Source organism: Python bivittatus, unplaced genomic scaffold, assembly GCF_059951505.1.
Source record: "Python bivittatus isolate LINGU-HERP-01145 unplaced genomic scaffold, Pbiv_v1 ctg000240_np1212, whole genome shotgun sequence".
NCBI lineage: Eukaryota > Metazoa > Chordata > Lepidosauria > Squamata > Pythonidae > Python > Python bivittatus.
The window spans coordinates 837,842-861,488 of record NW_028277051.1 but is presented as its reverse complement, the minus strand read 5'-3'; the positions used below and the strand labels follow the sequence as shown (position 1 = coordinate 861,488).

At 52.5% G+C, this 23,647-nt stretch overlaps 2 protein-coding genes across 2 annotated transcripts in view; one reads left to right on the top strand and one right to left on the bottom strand.

The window, feature by feature from the left end:
• The window catches only part of SUPT6H (SPT6 homolog, histone chaperone and transcription elongation factor), a 35,290-nt gene extending 14,251 nt beyond the window's left edge, over positions 1-21,039 (bottom strand). Inside the window, exons 1-20 of the mRNA XM_088138678.1 lie at positions 20,921-21,039; positions 13,887-14,016; positions 12,853-13,008; positions 12,672-12,742; positions 12,093-12,288; positions 11,293-11,377; positions 10,796-11,069; positions 10,525-10,626; positions 9,905-10,021; positions 9,620-9,709; positions 8,422-8,564; positions 8,085-8,236; positions 7,608-7,706; positions 4,978-5,107; positions 4,213-4,363; positions 2,745-2,899; positions 2,467-2,662; positions 1,891-2,030; positions 1,692-1,809; positions 105-181 (exon numbers count right to left, since the gene is read on the bottom strand). Of these exons, the coding sequence (XP_087994804.1) occupies positions 105-181; positions 1,692-1,809; positions 1,891-2,030; positions 2,467-2,662; positions 2,745-2,899; positions 4,213-4,363; positions 4,978-5,107; positions 7,608-7,706; positions 8,085-8,236; positions 8,422-8,564; positions 9,620-9,709; positions 9,905-10,021; positions 10,525-10,626; positions 10,796-11,069; positions 11,293-11,377; positions 12,093-12,288; positions 12,672-12,742; positions 12,853-13,008; positions 13,887-13,992 (2,558 nt within the window). The 5' untranslated portion in view covers positions 13,993-14,016; positions 20,921-21,039. The remainder of the gene's footprint in view (positions 1-104; positions 182-1,691; positions 1,810-1,890; positions 2,031-2,466; positions 2,663-2,744; positions 2,900-4,212; positions 4,364-4,977; positions 5,108-7,607; positions 7,707-8,084; positions 8,237-8,421; positions 8,565-9,619; positions 9,710-9,904; positions 10,022-10,524; positions 10,627-10,795; positions 11,070-11,292; positions 11,378-12,092; positions 12,289-12,671; positions 12,743-12,852; positions 13,009-13,886; positions 14,017-20,920) is intronic.
• A 131-nt stretch (positions 21,040-21,170) lies between these two features.
• Positions 21,171-23,389, top strand: SDF2 (stromal cell derived factor 2). The gene is made up of 3 exons (XM_088138681.1): positions 21,171-21,373; positions 22,013-22,209; positions 22,843-23,389. Exons 1-3 carry the CDS (start codon positions 21,199-21,201, stop codon positions 23,128-23,130), a joined length of 660 nt encoding a protein of 219 aa, XP_087994807.1. The 5' UTR covers positions 21,171-21,198; the 3' UTR covers positions 23,131-23,389.
• The last annotated feature ends 258 nt before the right edge of the window (positions 23,390-23,647 follow it).

The window sequence follows — 23,647 nt, the reverse complement described above, 5'->3', positions numbered from 1 at the left end:
TAAATATTTTGAAATATGTAAATGGATAATAAACCTGCAAAAGGGGATTTGAACTCAGGGCATTGCTGGGGAGAGGCCCCAAGACACGTTTGTCCCAGGCTTACCTGTTTTCTCCTGCAATGGTGACCACATGCGGTTTCTTGCTGAGCAGGAATTTCTTCAGGGTCTCAACATCCTGAGCCTACAGGAGGGAAAAGGCAGTCACACGTGGAGGAAAAAAACCAGTGGAGCCCCAGGCTTATGGCAAGAAGGGCGGGGGGAGGCCCCCATCCAGGCCCTGCCACCCTCACTGTCTGGAAGCTTGACAGAGAGGAAAGAAAACGTTTTATTCTCCCACAAGTTCAGCTAAATAAAAGGACCCGCTCTAGTGGGGAGGAGCTGACTCTTCCCCCAGGGAGGCGTCCCTTTGCTTCTGTTGTGCTAAGAATTAAAAGATTCTTAAATTCATAAGAAATTTTAAGAATTAAAAAAAATTTAAAAGAATTTTAAAAATTTTTAAAAATCGAGCAGCTGGATTGACCTTCTTACTGAGTTCATGCAGTGAAGACCAGGGGCAACTAAATAAACCCTGAATGAGTTCCAGGGAACAAGAAAGGAATGTCTGGTTTAGTTAGTGTGCACAGTATGGTGCTGCCATGCTGGACATCTGGGGGACACTGGCGAGTTGTGCCTGGTTATTTGGAGGGGAAAGAAGGGGAAAGGAGGACAAAGCTGATCCTTTCCAGTCTCCCTTCTAGGACCACCATGCAGCATCCCAGAGCGGGAAGGGACCATTTTGGCCATCGAGTCCAACCCAGCAACCCAGGCTGAAGCACTGGCCGCCCTTGGAATGGGCTGGCATCACACGCTCGACTCACTCGACTAAATGGGAGCCGGGGGCTAGAGCCAGCATGGTGTGTGAACCAGGCCATCACATTAAACCATAACGTAGCTACGATTTCTTTGGCCACTGCAGGTTAAAGGAAGATAGCCACCCAGAATCTACCTTTAGTTTGTTGGGTGAACCCAGCATGATGGTTCCCCACTGATTGGGCTGGCATCCGTGGCCCTTAGGAGAAGACCCTGTCAAGTCCCCGCACCTCCTGGGGCCCTCTGGCTGGGGAGCCAAAAGGGAAGCTACTGCTGGCCTTCAGTTCAAGCCGATCGTGTTCCTGGGGCCTTCGGGGGAAGGCTGCGCTGATTCCCATGGCCTCGGGTATGGTCTTACCAGCCTCTCTGTGGCTTATGTGGATGGCAGGTGGGACAGCCACTTGCTCTGGGGCAGGAGAGGCCATTGGCCTCTGGGCAGGAAGGGCTGTGGGAGATTGAAGACTAGCGCCATTAATTAACCTTGAATCATGACCCCAAGGAAGAATCAGGACATCTGACCAGGGAACCACCTTCCTGGTAAGGCGGCCTTGGTAACAATTAGGTGGTGTTTACGGAAATTTTGTTTTCCCTTATTGTTTTGTACACCTCTCTGGGCTCCTTTGGGAGGAAGACTGGTAGAAAAACAAACTAATAAACTAGTGAGAGGGAAGGGAAAGGAGAGAAAAACCCTCCCATCTCCCTCAGAGGGCAGCAGGAGCAGCAATGCCTGTGATTCTCATAAAGCTTCTAAAATGAAGGCTCAGAGGGGCCACAGCGCCGTGAGCAGTGAGGATCCTGGGAGCAAGCAGCCGCCTCTGCCCAGCTCCCCAGCCCCGGCTCACCTTCCTCTCCCTCTCTTCCTCTCGCCAGGCGTTCCTCCGCTTGGTGAAATGCGGCAGACGCAGGAAATCAGTGACCTCGCCTTCCCCGTTCAGCAGGGCGCAAAAGACCGGGTGATTTCTGCAAAAGGGACAGCTGGCTATGGTCTGGGGGAGACCCAGAGAGCAGTTTACGTGCTAATCCTGAGCCTCTCCCCTATACCTTGCCGAGGAGAAAGCAATGCCCAGCACACGGATGCCCTTCCCTTGGTTCTCATCCATGAAGTCTTCGTCTTCCTCCACTTGCTGGTCAGGGCGATAAGGGGCCACCTTGAGCCAGTTGTATAGCTTCCGACTACAAGCCTGTTGAAGAAATTGGGGGCAGGAGGAGGTTGGTGAGGGGATGGCATGGACAGCTGTGCACAATGCCCAGTTCTGAATGCCACACGCAGCCAATGGATTTGAGCACATCAACTTTGCCTCATGCCATGCTGCACTTCAGCACCAGAGAGAGAAGGGCCACAGGGCCAGGAAAGACTCTGCCCTCGATTCTGGCCGCCTTGGCTGGGTCTGGGACTTTGCTGAAGGGAATGCAAGATCTGTGGGGCACCGAGGGCCAGAGCACCCTAGCACAGCATCCCTGGCTGTGATGGGAAGGGGTGCCAGGATGCCTCCTGCCCCCTCCGCTGAGTCTCCTTCTGGGCTCAGCAGTCTCCAGAGGGCAGATCATTGGCAGCCTTTACCGCATACAGGCCAAGCCAAGCCAAGCCAAGCCACCCCCCCGTCCCCCCGCACCCACCTTCATGACAAACTCCTTGGCTTCCAACAGGAGCTTGTTCATCAACTCCTTGGCCATCTGCGGGTAGAGGAACTGGCGAAGGGCCCGCTCAATGGCCAGCGTGCGCTGACGGTTCCACTCTTGCACCTGGTGGCTGAACTCATCCCGGTAGTAGAAAGGCTTGATCTCTTCAAAGTAGGTCTGGTCGTTGCCGTAGCTGAAAGGGAGGGGCTGGGATCAGGCCGAGGGCAGGCGACCGAGCAGGGCAAAGAGAGGGTGAAGCGGTAGGGCGGACTCACCCCTCGACGCCCTTCATGTCGACACAGATGTCGATGGTGAGGAGATTCTCCTCTTTGGCCAGGAAGATCTTCAGGAACTGGTCGTCACGCAGCTCCTTGACGGGCTTGTTCTTCAGGTACTTGAAGGAGTAGGCGTAATGAGCTTCGTCCACGTCCTGGAGAACAAGAAGGGAGGGCTCGTAGCTCTCTCTCTCAGGGGGCTGGTGGGGCCCGTACCCCTCAACAGCCATGGATTCCCAATTCCATGCTGGCCCCAAAGCACCTCCAGCTCCAAGCCGACAGCATGGCTATTTGTCAGGGGCGAGCACCCTTTGGTCTCAAGACTGGGGAAGGAAACTTCAGGAGGTGTTTCTGGGCCATGTTTCCACCCGATCACTTGGGTCCTTCCTGAGACGGGGGTCAACGGGAGGGAGGTTTCTGTCCTCCAAGGACACCTTTACTCCTCATTTGCAGGAATGGGCGCACAATCACCCTATCTGTGGATTTTTGGTGTATCCTGGTGCAGCCCTCAGTGGACTTTGTTGAAACCCTCAACAGAGCTCAAAGCAGCAGCAGGCATGGCTCTCCCACCCCACTTGATTCTCGTGGCTTCTCAGGGCTGGAGGTTCAACTAAGAGTAACCACAGCAAGGTTCACACAACGCCACACAAGATTTCAGTGAGGTGGGTCCCCAGAATTTGCAGGTCAATGTGTTGTGGAAACTGTGGCAGTTGTTATATGAACCATTACATCGACCCATCACACGACTGATTCCTTTGGGCGACAAGCATTATGTGAACCCAGCCACTGCATTCCCTTAGCCCAGGCTTGGCATTTAGCACAGGAGCCCAGGCAAGGCGATGCCTGGGCCAGATTCACCAAGAGAGGTTCATGGTGGAGCAGGCAGGGGCGTGAGCCCACTTCCAGTTCAATTCCAACGTCATGCTGCTCCTCCACATATCGGACCTGCTAACCCCCGGGCCTCTGCTGATCCAAAATGCAAAGCAGGATCAGGTCCAGGACCCAGGGAGGCCGCTGGGACATCTAGGCTGGCAAAAAGCCATATCCTGGGAGAAGGCGACAGGAGGCCACTTCCACCTGGAGCCTGGAAGTTAAGCAGGGCTGAACCTGGGTTTAGAACCTGGATGGGAGACCACCAGGAATTAAAAGGGCTGCAGGTTAAACTGGAGTGCGCTCCCCCGACAATTCCCAGATGGTGATAATGGGACATGTTTGCATTTCGTTGCCAAGAAAGTCATATGAAGGCAACCGGGGGCCATGAGGGAGAATTTATCTTTTCAGTACCTGGAAGTTCTTTTTGGTTCTAAGTGTGCTTGGAGTCTCCAGATGCAAATTCACCTTTGCACTCCAGGTGTGGTGGGGTCTACACCCTGCCCCTCCGGCCCAAAAGATCCAAGGCTGTGCTGGCTGGGGAGCACCTTGGGGAGGCACCCCATGCTCACACACGCTCCCCCCCACCCTGCCGTACCTTCTTGCCCTTTTTGGTGGGGGCGACGTTGATCTTGGCCCGTTCCTGAAAGGTCTGCCGCAGCACCTGCCGGACCAAGGGCTCGCGGGCAATCTGCAGCGCCACCATGTAGCAGGCCCCTTCCAGCACGGCTTCGGGGGTAGGGAACTGGCTGCAAACATCAGTTGCAAAGGGGGGTGAGTACGTGCCCCAGGACACTCTGCGGTAAGCCCCTTCCTCATTTTTATTTACAGTCTACTCTTCTGCTCACAGACCACTGAAAAGAGCTTCGCTGCCGCAGAAAAATACAAAGGACAGATAAGGATTACAGGTTATTACACCGAGTGCTTGAACATCCAGCCTTCCTATTAAAAAAGGCTGCGCTCAAGGCAGCTGGACGCAGCAAACGCGAACTTTTCTTCAACTAGGCAAAAGCGAAATTACAATTCAAAATAACACGTGGATAGTCGTATAAACTCTCCGGTGGAACAACTGAAAAATTAGGATGCAGAAGGATCCCTGCTCTGCTCTCAGAAAGGGGATCCAGTCACGGCTGCGAAGAAAACCTGCTCCACCTTTAGCAGCAACCTAGCCAAAGCGCCCAGCACCGGACTGACACCCTCCCCTCTGCGGGCTGTCGCTCAAACCCGAGGCATCCCAAACAACTCAGAGACCCATGAAACGGAGCACAGAGACAAAGCCTTGCTGCTTGGCGGGAGGGGAACAGAGGAGGTATCTTCCGATGGCCCAAAGGAGGCCAGATGCTCGGGAGGAGCAGCCCCTCACCTGCACACGTAATCCTTGGCGAGTTCCAGTGGCTCCGCCGGGAACTGCTCGGTCTCGTGGCGCTGGTAACTGTCCCGCAGGTTCTCCCCAAACTGCTCTGGCGTCAGCCCAAACTTCTTTGCCAGGCCATCTAGAGAAGAGACCCATCGGCCGTCAGGGCAGAGGAGGGCAGGGAAAGAATGGCCCGGGACTCTTCCTGCCAGGGAGGGGCGGGGTCTGTCCTGCCTGCGCAGCTTTTTCCCTTTGAACCTCTACCCACCTCCGCCACGCTCTGGAGAAGCAGTCTTACGCAAGGCGAAGAAAGATTTAAGGCGCAAGGTGAGAAAAAGAAAAGGAGAGGCAGCCTAAAACTAGTTTACACCGTCACCATTCTCCCTCCTCGCCTTTCCTGCTTCCATCGTGTCCCTGTTGCTTCTCCTCTCTAAACCTCACACTTCTGCCTTCTTGAGAATCTCCCCAGCCCCATCCAGCCACGACTTCCTCCGTCTGCCCTTCCTCTCAACCCGCCTGCTTTCCCCTCAAAGACCTGCCTGGCCACTCGATCCCCGCCTGTCCTCTCTCTTGGCCAAGCCACCGCCGTGTCCCTCTTCTGTACGGGTCAAGCCCCTCTGCATTCCATCCGCCTTTATTCTGCAGCCATTTATCCTTCACACTCCCTTCTGGCTGCACCACACCTGCTGCTTACTACCCCAGTTCCACTGCTCCGAATTACTCCGATGTTTCACCCAATGCGCCCAACTCTCACTTCTGTGGAGTCCTTGGGGCCCTCTGACCTTGGTTGCCTGCTTGCAGACGTTTCGTTACTCAACTAGGGAACGCCATCAACGCGAGTCCGCTTCCGTGTAACGAAGGGGGCAGAAGCTCGCTCTGATACACACTGTCATTTTTGCTTCTTCAAGCCAACAGTCATTCCTCATGCATTTCCCCATCGTTTCCTCATCTTTAGTAAACATTTTACCAGGTAAACAAAGTCACTTACTTGCTCTAGTTATTTTGCTGCTGGTACATATCAAAGTTTTTACTGGTATTTTGTGAGCTGCCCAGGGTTATGGCATTTAAAATGGGCGGCCATATGTGTCTTTTAAATAAATAAATAACTTGCGTTCACAACTATCTTGGTCTCTGATGCAGTCATACTCTTCGTTGTGTTATACAATCTATCTAACATTCAGCGCAAATCATTTGGGTTCTCAGTCTACAAGACTATATAACTTCATGAATCAATTCGTTGAAATTGCCAGTATCTGTTTAATAAACGCATAAATGAATTTCACTGGCATAGAAAAACGCATAAACATTTATGTCCCAAATCAACACGCTCCTAAGGTCACCACAAGCATTTTCTTTATACATATGTTAAACAACTGAGGGGACATCACACAGCCTTGCCTTACTCCTTGCTAAGATTCTCTTTATTCTGATGCAGTCTTTCTGATGCAGTCTTTCCACCATACACATCTCTTACTGCATTCTGCAAATTGTGTTTCAACTCCATATTTGTACAGAACGCTAAATAATTCAAACCTATTCAAGCCTATTCGTCTTAGTACATGCTTTTTCTAAATAAGAAAATAATACATTTTATTTCCCACATTCATGCCTTTCTTAGCCATCTGATGAAGAGCAAAAATCTGGTCTGCACATGCCCTGCTTGGCATAAAGCCCACTGTACTCCTCAAATTCGCTGTCACCTCTTAAACCTTTTCAATCAAATGAGAGGTTAGCAGTAGCTGCAGGTGTAGTTTTGGCAGTCACCCTTACTATCCTTCCTGGGAATAACTATCACAGTCTTCCAGTTCTTGGGCACACATCTAATTTTCACACACTTATTTAACAAGTCATGCAGCCCTTCCGAAAACAAACTACATCTGTGTTTTAACATTTCTCCAGTTACATCTTCTACACCTGCAGCCCTGCAATTTTAACACTCCTGCATTTCATCAGTGTTTTCTTGGACACTACCTTTGAAAGCATTCATTTGAATTTCACTCTTCAATAACTATTACCACAGAAATTGCTAAAATATCCCTTCCATCATTTCCTCACTTGAGTTTCATCCCAAATCACTGCATCATTTTAATCTCTATTTCCATTCACGCTGTTCCAAGCAGCTTCAACATGCCCTGAAAGCATGTGGGCAACGCCTACTGCAGTTTCAGAAATGGGAAAGACACAAAGCAGCTCACGGCTGGAAGTGGAGCCACTATGCCCTTGACATTCCACACAAAGTGGTGTCCTGCATGTCAGGAGAATAAATCGTGCAAATTAAATCGAGCAACATCTGCATGCTTTTAAAAAAAGGGGGAAACCCCCCGGCTCAATGGTTTCTTGCTGCATGGAATCTGAATTTCCTGAATCACAACATTTAAAGAAGAGTAGCAGGCTTAATTGCTTTCAAATTTTTAAAGAGAAGTGGTGGATAAATGTTCAAGTAACAAATAAAGACTATCCTTTTTAGATTACTGGCAAAGTAGAGTCACATGAACTATCTTTCTCAGAGCTGTCTCCTGGCCTCCCCTGCAGAGAAACGTACTGGAAGTGCTTGCCAACTCCACGCGCCTTCCCATCTCCCCTCATCATTCACTGCAGAGCTCCTGGGGAGAAGACAGGAGCAAGGAAGCCCTTCTTACCCAGACCTGCCGTTTGGCAGATGGTATACATGTCCCGACGTGATGCCTGCTTGAGCTCCGGCCCTTTCTGCTCTTCATCCTCTGCGTCATCTCCCTCACCTAGAAAGAGAACAGGCCAGTCGCATTCCAACTAGGAAAAACCGAGAACAAAAATGGCCCTTGGGAAATCAGACGCAGCATAAATCAGCATTCCGTGGTCAGACTTCCTGGGCAGCAAATGGGAGCAGGAAGCAGGCCGGAGCACCCCAGTGCAACCTGAGGGCAAAGGGGGATGACTTCCCCCTTGGGCCAATTTCATCCCTTGAAACAGCCCCGAGTTCTTCTGACTGATCCCACGTGGCCTTTAGCGCAGGGAGGTGGGACAGTGCCCCTCCCACACAGTCTGGCTCCCCCAGCCAGCAGACCATGCAGCTCTACGAAGGGGAAAAGACATGTTAGCCATCCAGGAGCTGAAAGAAGGAAGGAGCTATGGCACACCTTCCTCCTCTTCGCCATCCTCGCGGACTCGCTTGTGTTTCTTGCGGTTGGCTTTGGCTGCATTCTGCATTTTGGGGATGTCTCGGCCGTAGTAGAGCAAGAAATGGTTATAGACGTCTTTCAGTTCGTCCATCGACTGCACGTCCTTCAGCCTGCAAACAGAGCGTGTTCCAGGAGGGAGTAACAGGATGCCCCCTCAAAACAAGGCTACCTGGCGCCCTCAACAGAAATTGTGCCAGGAAGGCAGGAAAGTTACGCTGGGTCTGGGGTGGAACCTGGCACAGCAGAGAGGCACCAGCTGTCCTCCGGGCAGAAAGGGGAGGGGGAGGATGGTTACCTCTCCATATCGGTGGTGTCCAGGGCCCTGATCCCGTCAGCCAGCGGCTTGTCTGGGTCAGCAGAGATCTGTTCGTACTGGTAGGCCTGCATCTTCTCGAAGAGCCGGGTGAGGTTCTGCTTGCGGACTTTCAGCTGGGTCCACTGAAGCAAGAGAGCAGAGAGGACACACGTTTGCCTGGGCGCCCTCGCATTCCCCACCCTCTTCCTTCCCAACTACGGAAGGAAACCGCAAGCAGCAACAGCATCAGGTTAGCCTCCAAATCCTGGAGCTCTTTCTGCTGAACCAGACTTCCTTGAGATGTAGCAGGAGGGGAGCACTTCTTGTGGGAGAGTAAGGGGGAAAGCCACATGGCCCTCAAGGCACAACGGGCTACTAGGCTAGCCCAGCGTTTCTCAGCCTTGGGAACTTGAGGGTGTGCGGACTTCAGCTCCCAGTATTGCCCAGGCAGCATGCTTTGGCAACTCCAATTCCCATGCTGGCTGGGGATTTCTGGGAATTGAAGTCCACACACCCTCAAGTTGCCAAGGTTGAGAGATGCTGGGCTAGATCCAGGGGATTCCTCTCCCCAGGGCTCTTTTCTGCCCTATTTTCCGGAAAAGTGAAATTCCTCCCCCAGTGGTGCATAGGACTTCTCACATGAAATCCCACCCACCGCTGTAGTTCTGAAGCCAAGGGGCCCAGCGAACTGGGCTGCGAGATGGATGTGCCCTCATGTGGGCCAACGCCAAAGTTTCAGCAGCTGCCCTCCTAGTCACCTTTGGAACAACCCCCAGAGTAAAGGCGCAAGAAGGGCCCTTCTGAAGTGAGCTCCTGTTCCCAGTAGCCATCTTCATGGTCAAGAGAGAAGTTCTCAAACCGAGTAAGTCAGCACTGGGCTTTTTTGGTTTCACTCAGCACACTTGGAGAAGCCAACCATGATGGTTGATGGCATAGCGTAATGTAAAAGTCCAAGCAACTGCAGCTTATTCTATAAACCACAATTTAATCAACTACAGCTTAACACTGTAGTTGGATGAACTGAGGTCCCTAGAAGCACTGGAGTTCCAGAGTGAGGGTCTTCTCTGGACTAGCAATAGAGAGACCTAATCCAATCTTCTCTTTCAAGCTGAGCTCAGAGATCTTCTGCTTCTCCAACAAAATAGCAACCCATCTTGTAGGTTTGTTCTATTAAGAGATCCCCCCAGGTTGCTCTCACCTTCTCGTCCCACTGCCAGACTCTCCAGAGATCATTGATGTGCAGCTCAGGTTCCACATACTCCTTCCGGTAGAAAGCTATGAAGGGGACCTGAACCCAAACAAGATGGCTTCTTTAACAAATGGAAGGGAGGTTGTGGATGGGGGGGAGTCAGGGAAGTCTCCTCGGGGGCAGGAGCGGGGAGAAAGATGCAATTGTCACCGGACATCATGTTTAGACCATGGAAGATGGTTCTACAACAGCTGCAGCTCCTTCACCCCAAAATCAGCCCCTAAGCAAACTTGCCTCAAAATGCTGGTTCCTCATGAAGTTAAGGGCTTCTTTGATCTTCTGGATGGTGCTGGGCCCCTTACGACTGAAGCTGCTGCTGCTCTGGCCACGGTCCAAGTAATCAGAACTCTCCTGGGGAAGGAGAAAAAACTGGTTTGCATCCAAGAGCTTCCTGTACTTCCTCCTGACTCTTCTGAACTGGGCTGGCCAACCCAAGGTCTCCAGGCCGCAAATCCAGGGTGCCACTTGGGGCCCCTCTCTCATGCTCACACCCTCCACAACAGTATGAGGCACTGCCAATGAACACACAAGCCCTACTAAAAGTGAGGGAAGGTGCTCAGGAGCCCAGAGGCACTCCTAAGGCCCTGCGTTCCAAAGACTCAGCTTGTCCCCTGATCAACTTTTATGATGCTGACCCCAATTTCCACCTTACTGACCCACTGCTTTTGGATGGGCAGCTGAATCTGAAACTGAAGGAACTCAGCCAGCAGGAAGCCCAAGCAGAAGGGATCTGAGGAGGGGAAATGGCAGCCCCCTCCCACCTCGGGGCTCTGCAGGGCAAGAGAAACCCCAGGCCAAGCCAACCTTTCAGGCGCCACTGACTTGCAGGGGTCCCAGGGGGACTCGGGCCCTACCTGCAGGGAGATGGTGGGCATGGCAAAAGCGTTCCTGTAGATCCAGTCAGCTTCTTCTTCCAGCTCATCGTCTTCAGCATTCTTCACAGGGATGGAGCGCAGCTGGGAGGAGGGGGAGGCAAGGGCAGAAGTGATTTCTTTGGGGAATGCCCCAGTTTGGTCAGGGCTGCATTCTGCCCATGTGGCAGAGAATCCCAGCTCTTGAGGCTGCAGAAAGGGGGTGAAAAATGTGGGCTGGGCACAGGCAAAAATGAAGCTGAGCAATCCTTACTTGGAACCTCTCAGGCATGTCGGTCACCCGGATCTCGTTGTCCTGGTCGGTCAGGTGGCTGCTCTCAAGCTCACTGGGTTCATACATCTCGAAAATGCTGCGACGACTAACCCGCTTCTTGGTTGTCTTCTTGGGTCGGACACGGATCTCACCTTCTGTCTCTTCGGGCTCGTAGTCGTACTCATCCTCCATCTCCTCATCGTATTCGTTGTACTTCTCAAACTCATCATAGTCAAAGTCTACGCCAAAGATTTCCTGAGCTTCTTGCAAAGCCCTGTTGGAGGAAGCAGAACCGCCACCTTCTCAAGGTCCATACCCATAATGGATTAAGCTGGCCCTGTCCTCAAAAGCCACACCCCCAACGGCACAGGGGACCTATGGGCACATCTGACCCCCTCCCACAGAGCCAGAGAAATGCCTCCCATCTGGCCTAATGAGAGCATTTCAGAGCAGACAGTTTCTTTCTCTTTCTCAAGTGGGAGAAAGAGGCAACTCACGCATCTGTGTATCCAGGGAGCTTCTTCCTCCATTTGGGCTTCTTCAGTGGTTGCCCGTCATCATCCACAATGAAGTCATCGATGTCTAGGAGAAGCAGCAACAAGAACTACTGCAGAGCTGCCCTAACTGGACACTCGCCTCCCTTTCAGCAACGGGACTCACTGACCAAATGAGCTGGGACTGCATTCCCCAGCCAATCCCAATCTGTCTGGGGGTCCATCTGACTGGGGAAAGGACATTTTGAGCACTGACCAACGATTGGCAGGTTCTAAGATGTGCACAATTCTTGGTACATCCCTGGCAGGGACCTCCTGGTATTTATTCTCTTGCCCCTCTAGCCTGGTGTGAAGGACTGCTGACTGGCCTTGGGAATGGGGAAGGACTGAACCAATGGCTGGTGGGGGGGTGTCTTTCAGAGAAGCTTAATTCAGTCCTGGGAAAGAGGGAAGCATGGCAAGGACATTCAAAATAGCCCCACCATGATTTGGCTTGGCATAACAGCAGAGAAACTCTGACAGGCTTTAAAGATGCTGTCGCTCTACCCTACAACAATGAAGAGCATTCCCAGAATCCCTGCTGTGCTTGTTTCTTGGCCTGGCCCACCCTGAAGGACTGACGCCTGAGCATAAATAGCCACTTCCTTTTTTACCTTTGCCACCCCCTTGCCCTCAGACTCGGATTCCTCCAAGAAGAAAGGCAGAAAGCTCACTGCCCGGCTCTCCTTGGCTCCCTGAAGCACTTCCCTCCACTGCTGGTCTCCTCTCCAAGCAAGCCCCAAGGGGCCCACAGCAACACGTACCAGACTCATCTTCCTCTTCATCCTCCTCATCGTCAGCTGTGGCAAGGTGACCGTCAGTCCCATCACCCCCCTCCTCGCCTTCCCCGTCCTGGAAGATTTCTTCTGCAATGGCTTCTTTCTCATGCTCCTCCTTCCCGTAATCCTCCTCTTTGTCGTCCTCATCGTCTGACATCTTCCGTACCCGCCTGAATTTTTGCTGTCAAGAGGTGCATCTAGTGAATACCCAAGTCTCTGATATCAGAGAGGCTTCCCATTTCCTGTCACAGAGCCTTCCTCGCAAGGCCGCTTGGGGCGTTGCACTCTCAGAGATGCCAACAGGAGATGCTGGCAGCCAGTCAGGGAGAGATTCACTGCCACCAACCAAGGGACAACCTACTCCAAGCAGCAAAAACCACAAAGGACGTGTGAAGAAACAGGCGGCCTTGGGAGCTTGCCCAGAAGAGCTGCATCTGGATGTCCGCCAGCAGCACGGGCGTTTGCCTGAGACAGTGGGACCTGGGGCAGTGCTTTCCAAGGAGGACCTTACTCCCAGCTGACCAATGAGAACCTGTGGGTTGCCAGGGCCCACGTCAAACTCACGCGTTTAACTTTGACGCCCAGATTTTCTTCAATGAGGTCAAAGTCGTCATCCTCAAGCCGGTCATCAAAATCTATCACAAGATAAGAAAGTCAAGCCAGGAAGCACCCGTATAAGAAGAGAGAGAGTAGGCAGAACTGCAGTGCCTTCTGAGTCAGTTGCGTGCCTGTCCCAAACACTTACTGCGTTTCCTCTTTTTACGGCCAACGTCATCCTCTGAGTCTCCTGAATCACTGGCCTCTTCCTCCTCCTCCTCTTCCTCATCGTCATCATCATTGATGAACCCTTTCAGGTTCCCTTGCTCATCCTGGTCATCCAGGTTCTCCTCTTCTTCCTCCTCTGAAAGGGGCAGCCAAAACAAAAAACAAAAACCCAATGAAACAGACCTGGCACCGAAATAGGCTCATGAAAATGCAGGATGCAAAGCTTGGCAGTGGCAGAAGAACTTCTCCTGTAGAGCTGACTCCTACAAAGCCCTCTGCCTTGGATCACAAGCTGATCTATGGAAGAAGTAGTAAGCAGGCAGTCCTAATTCTGGGGGGTGGGCAAACTAGAGGCGTGTCTGATTAGGTTATGACCAAAGAAGCAAGCAAAACCTGCAGGTGGCTGGCTTCAAATTCCACAAAGGCTGGAAGCTGTGGAGCTCCTGACAGGCCAAAAGACTTATTATGATCAAATAAGTTCTGGTCACAAAGGGCCGGGGCTATCTAGATCTCTGAGGTGATGTTCTTCCACAAGGCAGGCGCTAGGACAGAGAAGGCGTGACTCCAAGGTCTCTCAAGACGACACTTCCTAACAGAAGGGACCTGGAGCATGCCAACCCTGCCAATTTTGGTGGGGCAAGCATAAAAATCAAAGACAGGTGGTCCCCCAGCTACTCTGGCCCTGTGCCGTGTAGGGTTTTATAGGTGACAACCAGGGCCTTGAATTGCACCCAGAAGCCACCTGGGAGACTGCAACTTGCAGAGCAGAGGTATTATGTGGGCGTATTGTGGAATGCCCCAAACTGCCCGTGCCACTATATTCTGGACCAGTTGCGGGTTCTGAATGCTTTTCAAGGGCAACCCCACATATAGCATGTTACAGTAACCCAACCATGAAGTGACTAAGGCATGAGTTATGGTGAATATGGCCCACAGGATCACATTAACATGACACATCTAGGGACTGAAAGCTGAACACAACAGAAATGGGTTGTGAATGCTATATAAGCTCACCATCTTCATCTTCTACAAACTTTTTGGTTGGTCTTGGAACGACCTCCCCATCTTCATCATATTCCTCCTCTGATTCCTCAGCTTCACTTTCCACAAAGTCAGACATGGCTGCAGTTAGAAGTAGCACTGCCTGGAGGAAGAAGAGGCTGAAGTTACAAAGGTTTCTAAAACTGCTTTACAATTATGCTTGCCTTTACCAGCTTATCACAGCAATTACTCATTTACAAGTAAGATACAGAGGCAGTGCCTAATCAGCACTGCCCAGCCAGTCAGGTGGCGGCCAGCATGTCCCAGCAGTTCCCTCAGTTCCAAGTCCACCTATTTAGAGTCCAACAATTTGGAGAACAACAAACATTTTATTATGGTCCAAGACCACACACAGTCCAAGACCAAAAGAACCAAATATAATCTGAGAATACGGCTAAATCTCATTAATTAACTACTACTATTGTCAGGTCTGAAGCTTTATGGCTTGGGCACAGAATTTCATAGTTGTATAGGCGATTTCCAGGTGCTTATCTTTTAGGAAAAATTCTAAATTCCATTGGTCAGAACAGCCAGGCAGCCTTTCCATTAAGGCTGTTGGATTAGTTGGGAGCACGACAGCCTGGAGAAGCATAAACAGGCACCATGAAGCTTCCTCTATAACAAGCCCAGTTCAGACCCAATAATTCTGCACTCTCCCCCCTGTCCATTGTCCCAGAGTGGAAGTCTTGGAAGAACTGCTAGAGCATATAGAATTCTATGGCTTCTTCAGTTTTAACAAACATGGTCAGTTTTCTATTACTCAGAGGTAAAGATCTGAAACTAGAATACCACACTATGATTTGATGCCCTAGTTTGCAGTCAGTCAAACTCCACACATTTTTTGGAGAATCCCTCACTGAATTCAATGTAACTTTCTTCCAAGGAAACAAATACACGTTTGGCATAAACAGATTCCAGATAGGATACATGGATAGTCCTCACTTAGCAACCACTCGTTCAGCGACTGTTCAAAGTTATGATGGTGCTGAACGAGGAGACTTATGACTAGTCCTCGAAGTTGCAGCTCTTGCAGCATCCCCACAGTCATGTGATCGCAATTCGGGCACTTGGCAACCACTGCACAATTATGACAGTTGCAGTGTCCCGTGGTCACATGATCGCCATTTGCAACCTTCACTACTGACTTCCAAGAAGCAAAGTCAATGGGGAAGCCAGCAGGAAACTGCAAATCACAGTCACATGACATCGTGCTTAACAATGCCTGCATGATTTGGTTATCGACTGCAACCGGAACTACCATTGTAACTTCGTATGGTCATGTTTTACAACCATATTGCCAGTCCCAACTATGGTTGTTAGCTACCTATAATGGAAAACAGTAGTATAATAAATCTGGCAAATTCTGCATTATAACACGCAAATAGATTAGAGTTAGGAAGCATGTGGTCACTCTCATACACCAAACTCTGGTTTATTGGAACAGGATCGCTGCATCTGAATTAAGACTCTACTAGCAAACATTTAACTCTTGTGAATTAAACAAGATTATGATAAATCCTACTTTCTGAGCATCTAAGAATACATTAGGACAAGAGCCAAAATGCCTTTATTCTATTGCTCTCCAGTTATTACAAAATGAGAGCAGCAGAAGGAAAGTGTAGATAGATAGCTATTCTATCAACCAGCCTGATCAAGTTGATCAGACCAAGAAATCAACTCCACAGGAAAGCTAACATTATTTTTACTGAAATATTAAATAAATATTAAATTTATGTTATTTTATTATTATTGGTTATAACAACAGAATCTTACAAATCTGACTGAGTTGTACCTCCTCCTCCTCATAGCTTAGTGAATTGGGAGGTGTCTGTCTGAGCTATTTCTTAATGTTACCTGGCTGGTGTAGACTTAAACTATGTTTAACTATGTCCCTTGGCAATGGACCTTGCCTCTCTGTCAAGGTCATCTTCCTTACTCTCTACAGCATCAGGCCAAACCGTGCCTGTAAGAGATGGGCAGAGCCACGGGGGCTCGCAAGACTTATGCTCTTCTCACTGGAAATTCTCGAGATTCCCCACCCCACCTCTATTCAGGTTTTTGAGCCTTCCCACAGCAGTAACAAGAGCCTCAACAGAACAATTTTAGCAGGCAAACCCTTATATAATTTAAATATTTAAACAATGTCTACAGCTACCCAGCTTGCAAAATGCAGTTCTGGGTGGCTAACACAGGATTAAAGACAAAAGATAAACAATAAATATAAAGGAACCACAACAATACAATATAAAACAGCACATGCAGAGGCCAAAACCACAAGATGTTCAAAAGCCTAAACCAATTTTCCAGACAAAGTCATCCAACATCTTGACCTAGTGCTGGTCAGGGTGTGCTGAGGCCTTCTGAATCTTGGGAGGGGATGCTGTTCCAAAGGGCAGGCACCCTGACAGACAAAGCATGTCTCCTGGGTCCCATCAGATGGGCCTGTCTCACGGAGGGGACCTGGAGCATGCCCACTCTGTGGGAACTCATGGGATTGGCAGACAGAGACACAGGCGGTCTTGCAAACAGCCTGGCCCTATGGCACGAAGGACTTTATAGCTAATTAACAGCACCTTGAATTGTACCCGGAAGCCTATAGGAAGCCCGTACAGCTCACAAAGTAGTGGTGTGACATGGGTGTACCGTGGTAGATTCATAACTATCTGCCCCACTGCATTCTGGACCTACGATAGTTACCAGATGATCTGGAATAGTCCAAGCAGCAGGTAACTGAGGCATGACTGACTGTGACCAGGGCCTCCCAATGCAGGAACTGGTACAATCGGTGCACAGGATGGAATCGTGCAAAGTCCCTCCCGGCACAGCTGCCACCTGCTTTTCAAGCATGAGCCACAAGTTCAAGAGGACCCCCAAACTGCACCCCAGTTCTGTCTGGAAGAGTGCTACCACATCCAGAGCTAAAGATGGAAGCTCTCCAGATCTGGGGGGCCTTGAAACACAGCCACTTAGTCTTGCTTGGGTTAAGCTCTCCATCTAGACCCCCACAGCCTCCAAACACTGGGGAAAAACCTTGACAGCATCACGTGGTTGGCCTGAGGCAGAGACGTAAAGCAGCACGTCATCAATGTATTGACGATACTAACCCCATGCTGACAAATGACCTCACCCTGGGGCTTTATATAGGTATTGAATATGAGCTGTGTGAGAGAGGGAAGAGCCCAGAGACCCTGCAAAGCAGGGGCCTAGGGATAAATTTCTCCACCCTGCCTTGACTGGAACTGGCCACAGAGAAAGGAATAGAAGCACCACAATACTGTGCCCCTCCAACGAAGCCGATCCAGAAGGATACAGCTGAGAGATCAACGGGGGCCAGGATGGATGCACAGCCCTCATCCCAATCCCACTGCAGGTCATCAACAGGTGTGATCAGTTGTACTGTATCCTGATCTGAAACCTAACTGAAAGACCTAACTTCCTTCAGGGTTTTCTGGAATTGCAAGCTGATCCCTTGCTCAATAACTTTTTCTAAAAAGTAAAGGTTGGAGACAAGATGAAAACTGTACGGAACCACTGGATCCAGATATAGTTTCTTGTGAAGGGAACAGACCATTGGCTCTTTAAGGGCTGGCGGAACCACCTCTCTCCCAAGGGTGCAATCACCCCTGCCTGGATCCAAGCATACGTCATCTCCTGGGAGGCCTTCACTAATCAGGAGGGACACACATCTGATTCACAGGTGGAACTATCCTGTCCACTTCCTCAGGACTGACAGGCTAGAATTCTTCCCGGATAACTGGGTAGACTGTGCCTTGATCAATTCCAAGGGGCCTACCCAGTCACAGGCTAACTCAGAGTGGACCTGATTGACTTTATCCAGCAGTGGCAGTGATCCCAACTGATTCCTGGAGCCCAAACTTATCACCAGGATCTCACATCTGGCTATGTGCGTGGCAGCACCTCTGAAAGCCACACAAATCCAGCTGGTCCAATTCCATATTTGGTGGCAGCGATAACGCAAAGGACCCTTGAGAACACCCTTAAATTTTTCATGAGCAACCACAGTTGCCCCAAAGTCTAGTAGCTGCATTTGGCTTAGTTTAAGACTGCAGCAGAGTGGGAATTCAAAGGGCGTGTTGCTAAAGCTATGTGAGGACCGGTGGTCTCTCGCCAGCATCCTGCAAAACAGGGCAAGGCAAACAAGAGAAAGCAAAACCACTGTAATAGCTCCAGAAACATGGCAGCAGAGGCAGGCTGTTCCCTCCAGCCCCAGCCCAGGCTCCCAAGATCATCATCACAGCTACCCGGTCAAGCGTCCAGCAAAGGCCAGGGGCCACTTTTCTTCCTGGGCAAAATGGAACCACTCTTGCAAGTTTCAACACCATCTGCACCTCACCAAGCTGCAACCAAGTGCTTGAGTGCATTTCTTGGCTCCTTGTTGTTACCCTGTCCAAGCACTCATTTTTATTTTATTTTTTGGTATCTCAAGCCATCTTTGACTCCTGATGACTGCCTGCACTAGTCTCTGCAGCTTTCTCGGTAAGGTTTTTCGGAAGTGGTTTGCCATTGCCTCCTTCGTAGGGCTGAGAGAAAGGGACTGGCCCAAGGTCACCCAGCTGGCTTCATGCCTAAGGCAGGACTAGAACTCACTGTCTCCCAGTTTCTAGTCTGACGCCTTAACCACTACACCAGCCTGGCTCTCTACTATACCACTACACCAAAGTGGCACCCATTATCACACAAATAATACTTTAAAGGAGTGTTTGGGTTTCCTACACAAGTTGGTAATTACAAAGCTCTGCACTCTTCCTTTCATTACACCAAGCAAGGGCCCCTCCCTGTTCTGCCAGCCTTACTAGAATGTTGAAGCAGTTCCTAAATGCTATATGGGTAGTCCCCAGTTTGAGAACGAGTTCCGTTCCCAAGCTCTGTCCTTGCGCCAAATTTGTACGTATGCCTGAACAGTACTACTGTATAATATGTATAAGTAATATTGTGTAATTAACTTGAACCATTGTGTATTTAACTCGAATCATTGTGTATTTGACTCAAATTTTGCTACAATAGGCTCTGTTCTTAACTATGGGTTGTCTGTAAGCCGGGTGTTCCTAATCCGGGGACTACCTGTAGTCCAAAGCCCTGCCACTCCACTTTTGCTCTCTGGGGCAACTTCTAATACCAGAGTACAGAAGCTTTTCCCAACTTGACACCATGTGGGAATGGAAATTCAGCACATCTGGAAAATGCCAAACCAGAGAAAGGTCTTCCTGAATCACCTCAGCATCCCTCATAGTAAGTTTGTCAGCAAATAATACCGTCTTGCATTGTAGTTAGGGAATTAAGACTAACAGTGATTCACCCGGGACTATGAGCTCACAAGAAGGAAAACTTAGGGCTCCAGGTTGGGGCGGGGTCTTCTTGGCCTACAAATCTGCCTCCATGCTATAGCAGCTTTATAGACACCCAGTGTCCAATAAAGGACATTAGGACATCTTTCCCCTGCCTACTATTTTTTAGGTAGGGGATCCCCAGAATTCCAAGCAAGCTAAGTCAGGATACTTAGTGCATGAGACGCTCCACCCACAGCATTTCAATGCAACAACCCCCTAAAACAAACTACGATTCTCATTCTATATAGCAGAAAAGAGTCAGGTGATGAAGGCTGCGGTCAGAGAAGATGGCAAAATGGGGAAGGATGGTGGAATACCTAAGAACACATCTAAGACAAAGCAGCTCCATCGCGTGTTCATAAATCCCATCTCAGCACAAAGCAGCAAGGATTTATACCTGGCTCATTCAGACCCAACAACCAAAATCTTTGTAAAATATATTGAAAGGATTGAAAGCGCGGGATCACAGGAATGAAATTTGGGGAAGGAAGGGAGGAGGGTTTGCTCTCCAAGTTTCTTTTCCCTTGGTTTGCCTGCATTATTCTGCGGTGTTACGTATCACCAGCCAAGGACTGGTGGCACTGCCATTATTCCTAAGCAGGGTCCTTTTGTATTCCTGATCAGAGGACGCCTTCAGCGGCAGCGAGGCACAGCGCTCCCAGCCCCTGAGCGTCCTAAATGATCAGCCAGCAGCTCCTCTGCCTCCCCCGAGGAGGGCGGGGCTGCTTTAGACAACCGCATGAAACATCCCAGGGTTGATGCAACTGCAAGAAAACATTCTGCAACTGAAAACACGGAGCAGCGCTCCCCGCCCCGCCCCCGGCCCCAAACGACCGCCTTTCCGCTGACTACCCACCCGGCCGGATAGGCTCCGGTTTCAGTCCAAGCCCCCGCCAGGGCAACGGCAACGGCAGCGGCAGCGGCAGCGCTGCCCAGGCCCGCCCTCGGGTCTCCCTCCCGCCCGGGGGCACAAGCTCAGCTCGTCAGGGAAGGCCGAGGACAAGAAACGCACGCCCGGCGCAGGCCTTCCGCCCCTCCCCCGCGCACGAAGGGGGGAAATGGGGCAGTCGGGCCGGTCGCGCGCCTCCCCCGAAGCCAATCATAAGAATAAGAAGAATGATGATGATGATGATGCCGCCGCCGCCGCCGCCGCTTCCCAGCAGGAGGGGCTCGGGGGAGCGCCGAGAGGGGCGAGGGCAGCTCCCGGGCGCCGCGGCAGGCCCCGCCGGGGTCCAGGGCGGCGACGACGCTCGCCCCCGCGAACGCCGCGGAAGCAACGAGGCGAGGAGGACGCGGGCCGCGGGGCCGCGCCGCCCCCGCTTCGGCGCGGCACGCGGGCAGCCGCCTCCGCACGAGGAGCGAAGCTCCGGGGCGCTGCGCAACCCAGCCGCCCGGCCAGCCCGCGGCCCGCGAAGGGCGGATGCGGCACCCGGGGATCGCGGGCGGGCCCAGCCTGACTCGGCCTCCCTCGCCACCTCCGATCGCTTCCCGGCTCGGCCGCGGGCCTCCCCGCCCAGATCGGGGCCGCAGGGCTGGACGGCGCCGGCCCCCCCACCCGGAGGCCTGCCCGGGCGCCGCGCGGGAGGCTGCAGCTCCCCCGCGGCCGAGAAGGGGAAGCCGCGCGGCGCCCCCCCTCCGCCCCGCGCCAGGCCGACTCACCTCCCTCCGGCCGCTCCAGGGAAAATGGAGGCCTCGGCGCTCCGTCAGCCGCGGCGGCGAAGCTGGGGGCGGGGAGGAGCAGACGAGGGCAGAGCGACGCGGCGCGGCTTCCGGGCGCGTCACCCCTTCCGCGACACCAGGCGGGACGCTCTGCTACTGCGTAGACTGCCCTCTCTATGGTTGGTCCCTCCTCCCGACGCAGCCTGGCCCGGAAGTACCTGGGCCGCTCTGCGCGCCCCGCCTCTATCGCTTCCTGACATTCGACCCGGCGGCGGAAAATGACGCTGGCGGCGACGGCGGCCGCGGCGGTACTGCTGCTCGTTCTCGGCCCGGGCGACGCTGGGGAGGCGGGGGACGGCGACGCCGGCGCGGTGACTTGCGGCTCGGTGGTGAAGCTGCTGAACCCGCGACACGGCGTCCGCCTGCACTCGCACGACGTGCGATACGGCTCCGGTACGATCCAGGCCCATCGGTCAGCGGCGGGGGGGGTTGTGTGAGAGGGGTGGCGCGCGCTCTGCACATGCTCAGGGGCGCTCCCTACCAGAAGCGGCCGGTACGATCACCGTGAGGACCGCCCTTCCCGCCAGCCGGCCTCTGCCGTCTTTTTCCAGCCGGGCGGCCCCGCAGTCGGTCGTCCCGGCCAAGCCCCCCAGGTTTTCGCCCTCCCCATTGGTTGACGGCCCCGTGATCTTTCGCTGGCCCTCAAGAGCCACGTGTATAAGATGGGCGGCCAGATACGTTTATTAAACAGATAAGCAAGTGGGTCCAGTGACGCTGAGCTTTTCTGAGGTCGACCGAGGTCAGCGGATGCTGCGCAGAACCTGCGGCGGTCGAGTAGCCAGGCCTGCGACACCCAGACGTCCTTCTCACGTCAAAGGGGCCTTTTGGGACAGCCAGTTTCACTGACAAAGTTGGGGGGCAGCGGGCTTCAACACCGAAATGCAATAAGAAGAGGCTGTAAAAATACGGGAGCCTGTTTTAACATTTGTCGCTGTCGCATTTGGGGGCGTTTTGCAGAGTACGCAATCAGAGGATGGAGGCCCTGGGACCTGGCGCGGTCAGAGTCACCTCCGAGCGTTTCTGTTTGCACAGGCAGCGGACAGCAGTCTGTGACGGGAGTCACGAGCGTGGACGACAGCAACAGTTACTGGCGAGTTCGGGGCAAGTCGTCCAGTGTTTGCGAAAGGGGCACCCCGGTAAAATGCGGGCAGACGATCCGCTTGACCCACATCAACACAGGTCGCAACCTGCACAGCCACCATTTCACGTCTCCCCTTTCGGGCAACCAGGTGAGGATGAAGTTACTGTGAACAGCTGGCAAACAACTGCCTTCAGCACTTGTGGAGCTCGCAATTCATTTTTAAGTTGGGCTCAGGTGCCCAAGTTGCTTGCTCCTGCAAGCCCGTGCTGTAGGCAAGGATGCCTGCCTTTCCACATAGGAAGCTGCCGTCTTAGGGTGAATGAGACCCCCGTCTGCTTGGCTCCTGCCCAGGGCTCTGGTCAGGGCTCTCTGTGGACTTCTGGCAGGGGACTTTGCCAGCCCAAGCTGGGTGGGTCATGCACCATGCCAACCTGATGGAGAGGGCTGGCTTTTCCTTGAATTTTTCAGCCCAAGATTTCCTTTTTGCTTCTCTCACATCGCCATCTCAGTAGCTTGTTGGAGTCTCTGCGGCAGCAAAGGATAAGGGAGCCTTGCCTACCGATACCTTGGGGGGCGGGTATTGGGCTTCTAGAGCGTACCTCAAACTCCCTTGTTCCTTGTTACACTTTTGCCCCTTCACCCTTGCGTTCACTGAAAGCGCATGACTGTCCCCTCTACCGTACGGCTCTCTGGCAAGAGAAAAGGTGCTCCATTGTTCCCATGGCTGTGACCATTGTCTTTGCATAGTTCTTGAAATGCGCGTCAATGCCGTCTGTTCCAGGAGGTCAGTGCCTTTGGGGAGGACGGTGAGGGGGACTTCCTGGATGACTGGACGGTCCTGTGCAACGGCAGGTATTGGGAGAGGAAAGGCGAGGTGCGGTTCAAGCATTCTTCCACCGACGTGCTTCTTTCGGTCACTGGGGAGCAGTACGGACGGCCTATCCACGGGCAGAGGGAAGTGCACGGCATGGCTTACTCCAGCCAGGACAGCTACTGGAAAGCCATGGAAGGGATCTTTGTGAAGCCTGCGGAACTGGCGAAGGCCGAGTTGTACCACGTAGAACTATGACCCCAAAGGGGCATCCTCGCGTGCCCGCAGCCTGAGCCATCGGGTCGGCCGAGTTCCCAGGTGCGGTTTGGTGACTGAGGCGTCGGTGCGGCAGACCCTGCCCGGCTGCAGAGGCGTGCTTGTTGGCACCGCCTGCCGAGGACAGCAGCGTTCCGGCTCTCCGCACGTGGCCTGCGGCTGACGTTCAAGCCCCTGGGCGCCTGGGGGCCGGCCATCAATAAACATTCAGTATTCACGCATCTGTTGCGGGTAGTTGGTGTTTCTTGTGTGGATCCCAAGGGTGGGTTTGAAAGAAGGATGGTGCCGCTTCACGGGGGAGGGCGCGGCCTCTCCCCCCTCCTCTTTCAGAGGAAAGGAATAAAGCTTTGAGCGAAAACTGCGCCGCTCAGCCGTTTGCTGGGAGGGCCGCGGCGGCGCCCCCAAAGGCTGGCTGGGGAATTCTGGGAGCCGAAGTCCACGCGCCTCCCGGTTACCGCGGCGGAGAAGCCCCGTCCTTCCCCGTCGCGCAGTCCGAGGC

Bases quoted from the DNA above. Each gene is read 5' to 3' on its own strand.
- SDF2 (XM_088138681.1), top strand. From the start codon at position 21,199: ATGACGCTGGCGGCGACGGCGGCCGCGGCGGTACTGCTGCTCGTTCTC. The intron at 21,374-22,012 runs GTACGATCCAGG...CTGTTTGCACAG, and splicing joins CGACGTGCGATACGGCTCCG to GCAGCGGACAGCAGTCTGTG. The intron at 22,210-22,842 runs GTGAGGATGAAG...CGTCTGTTCCAG, and splicing joins CTCCCCTTTCGGGCAACCAG to GAGGTCAGTGCCTTTGGGGA.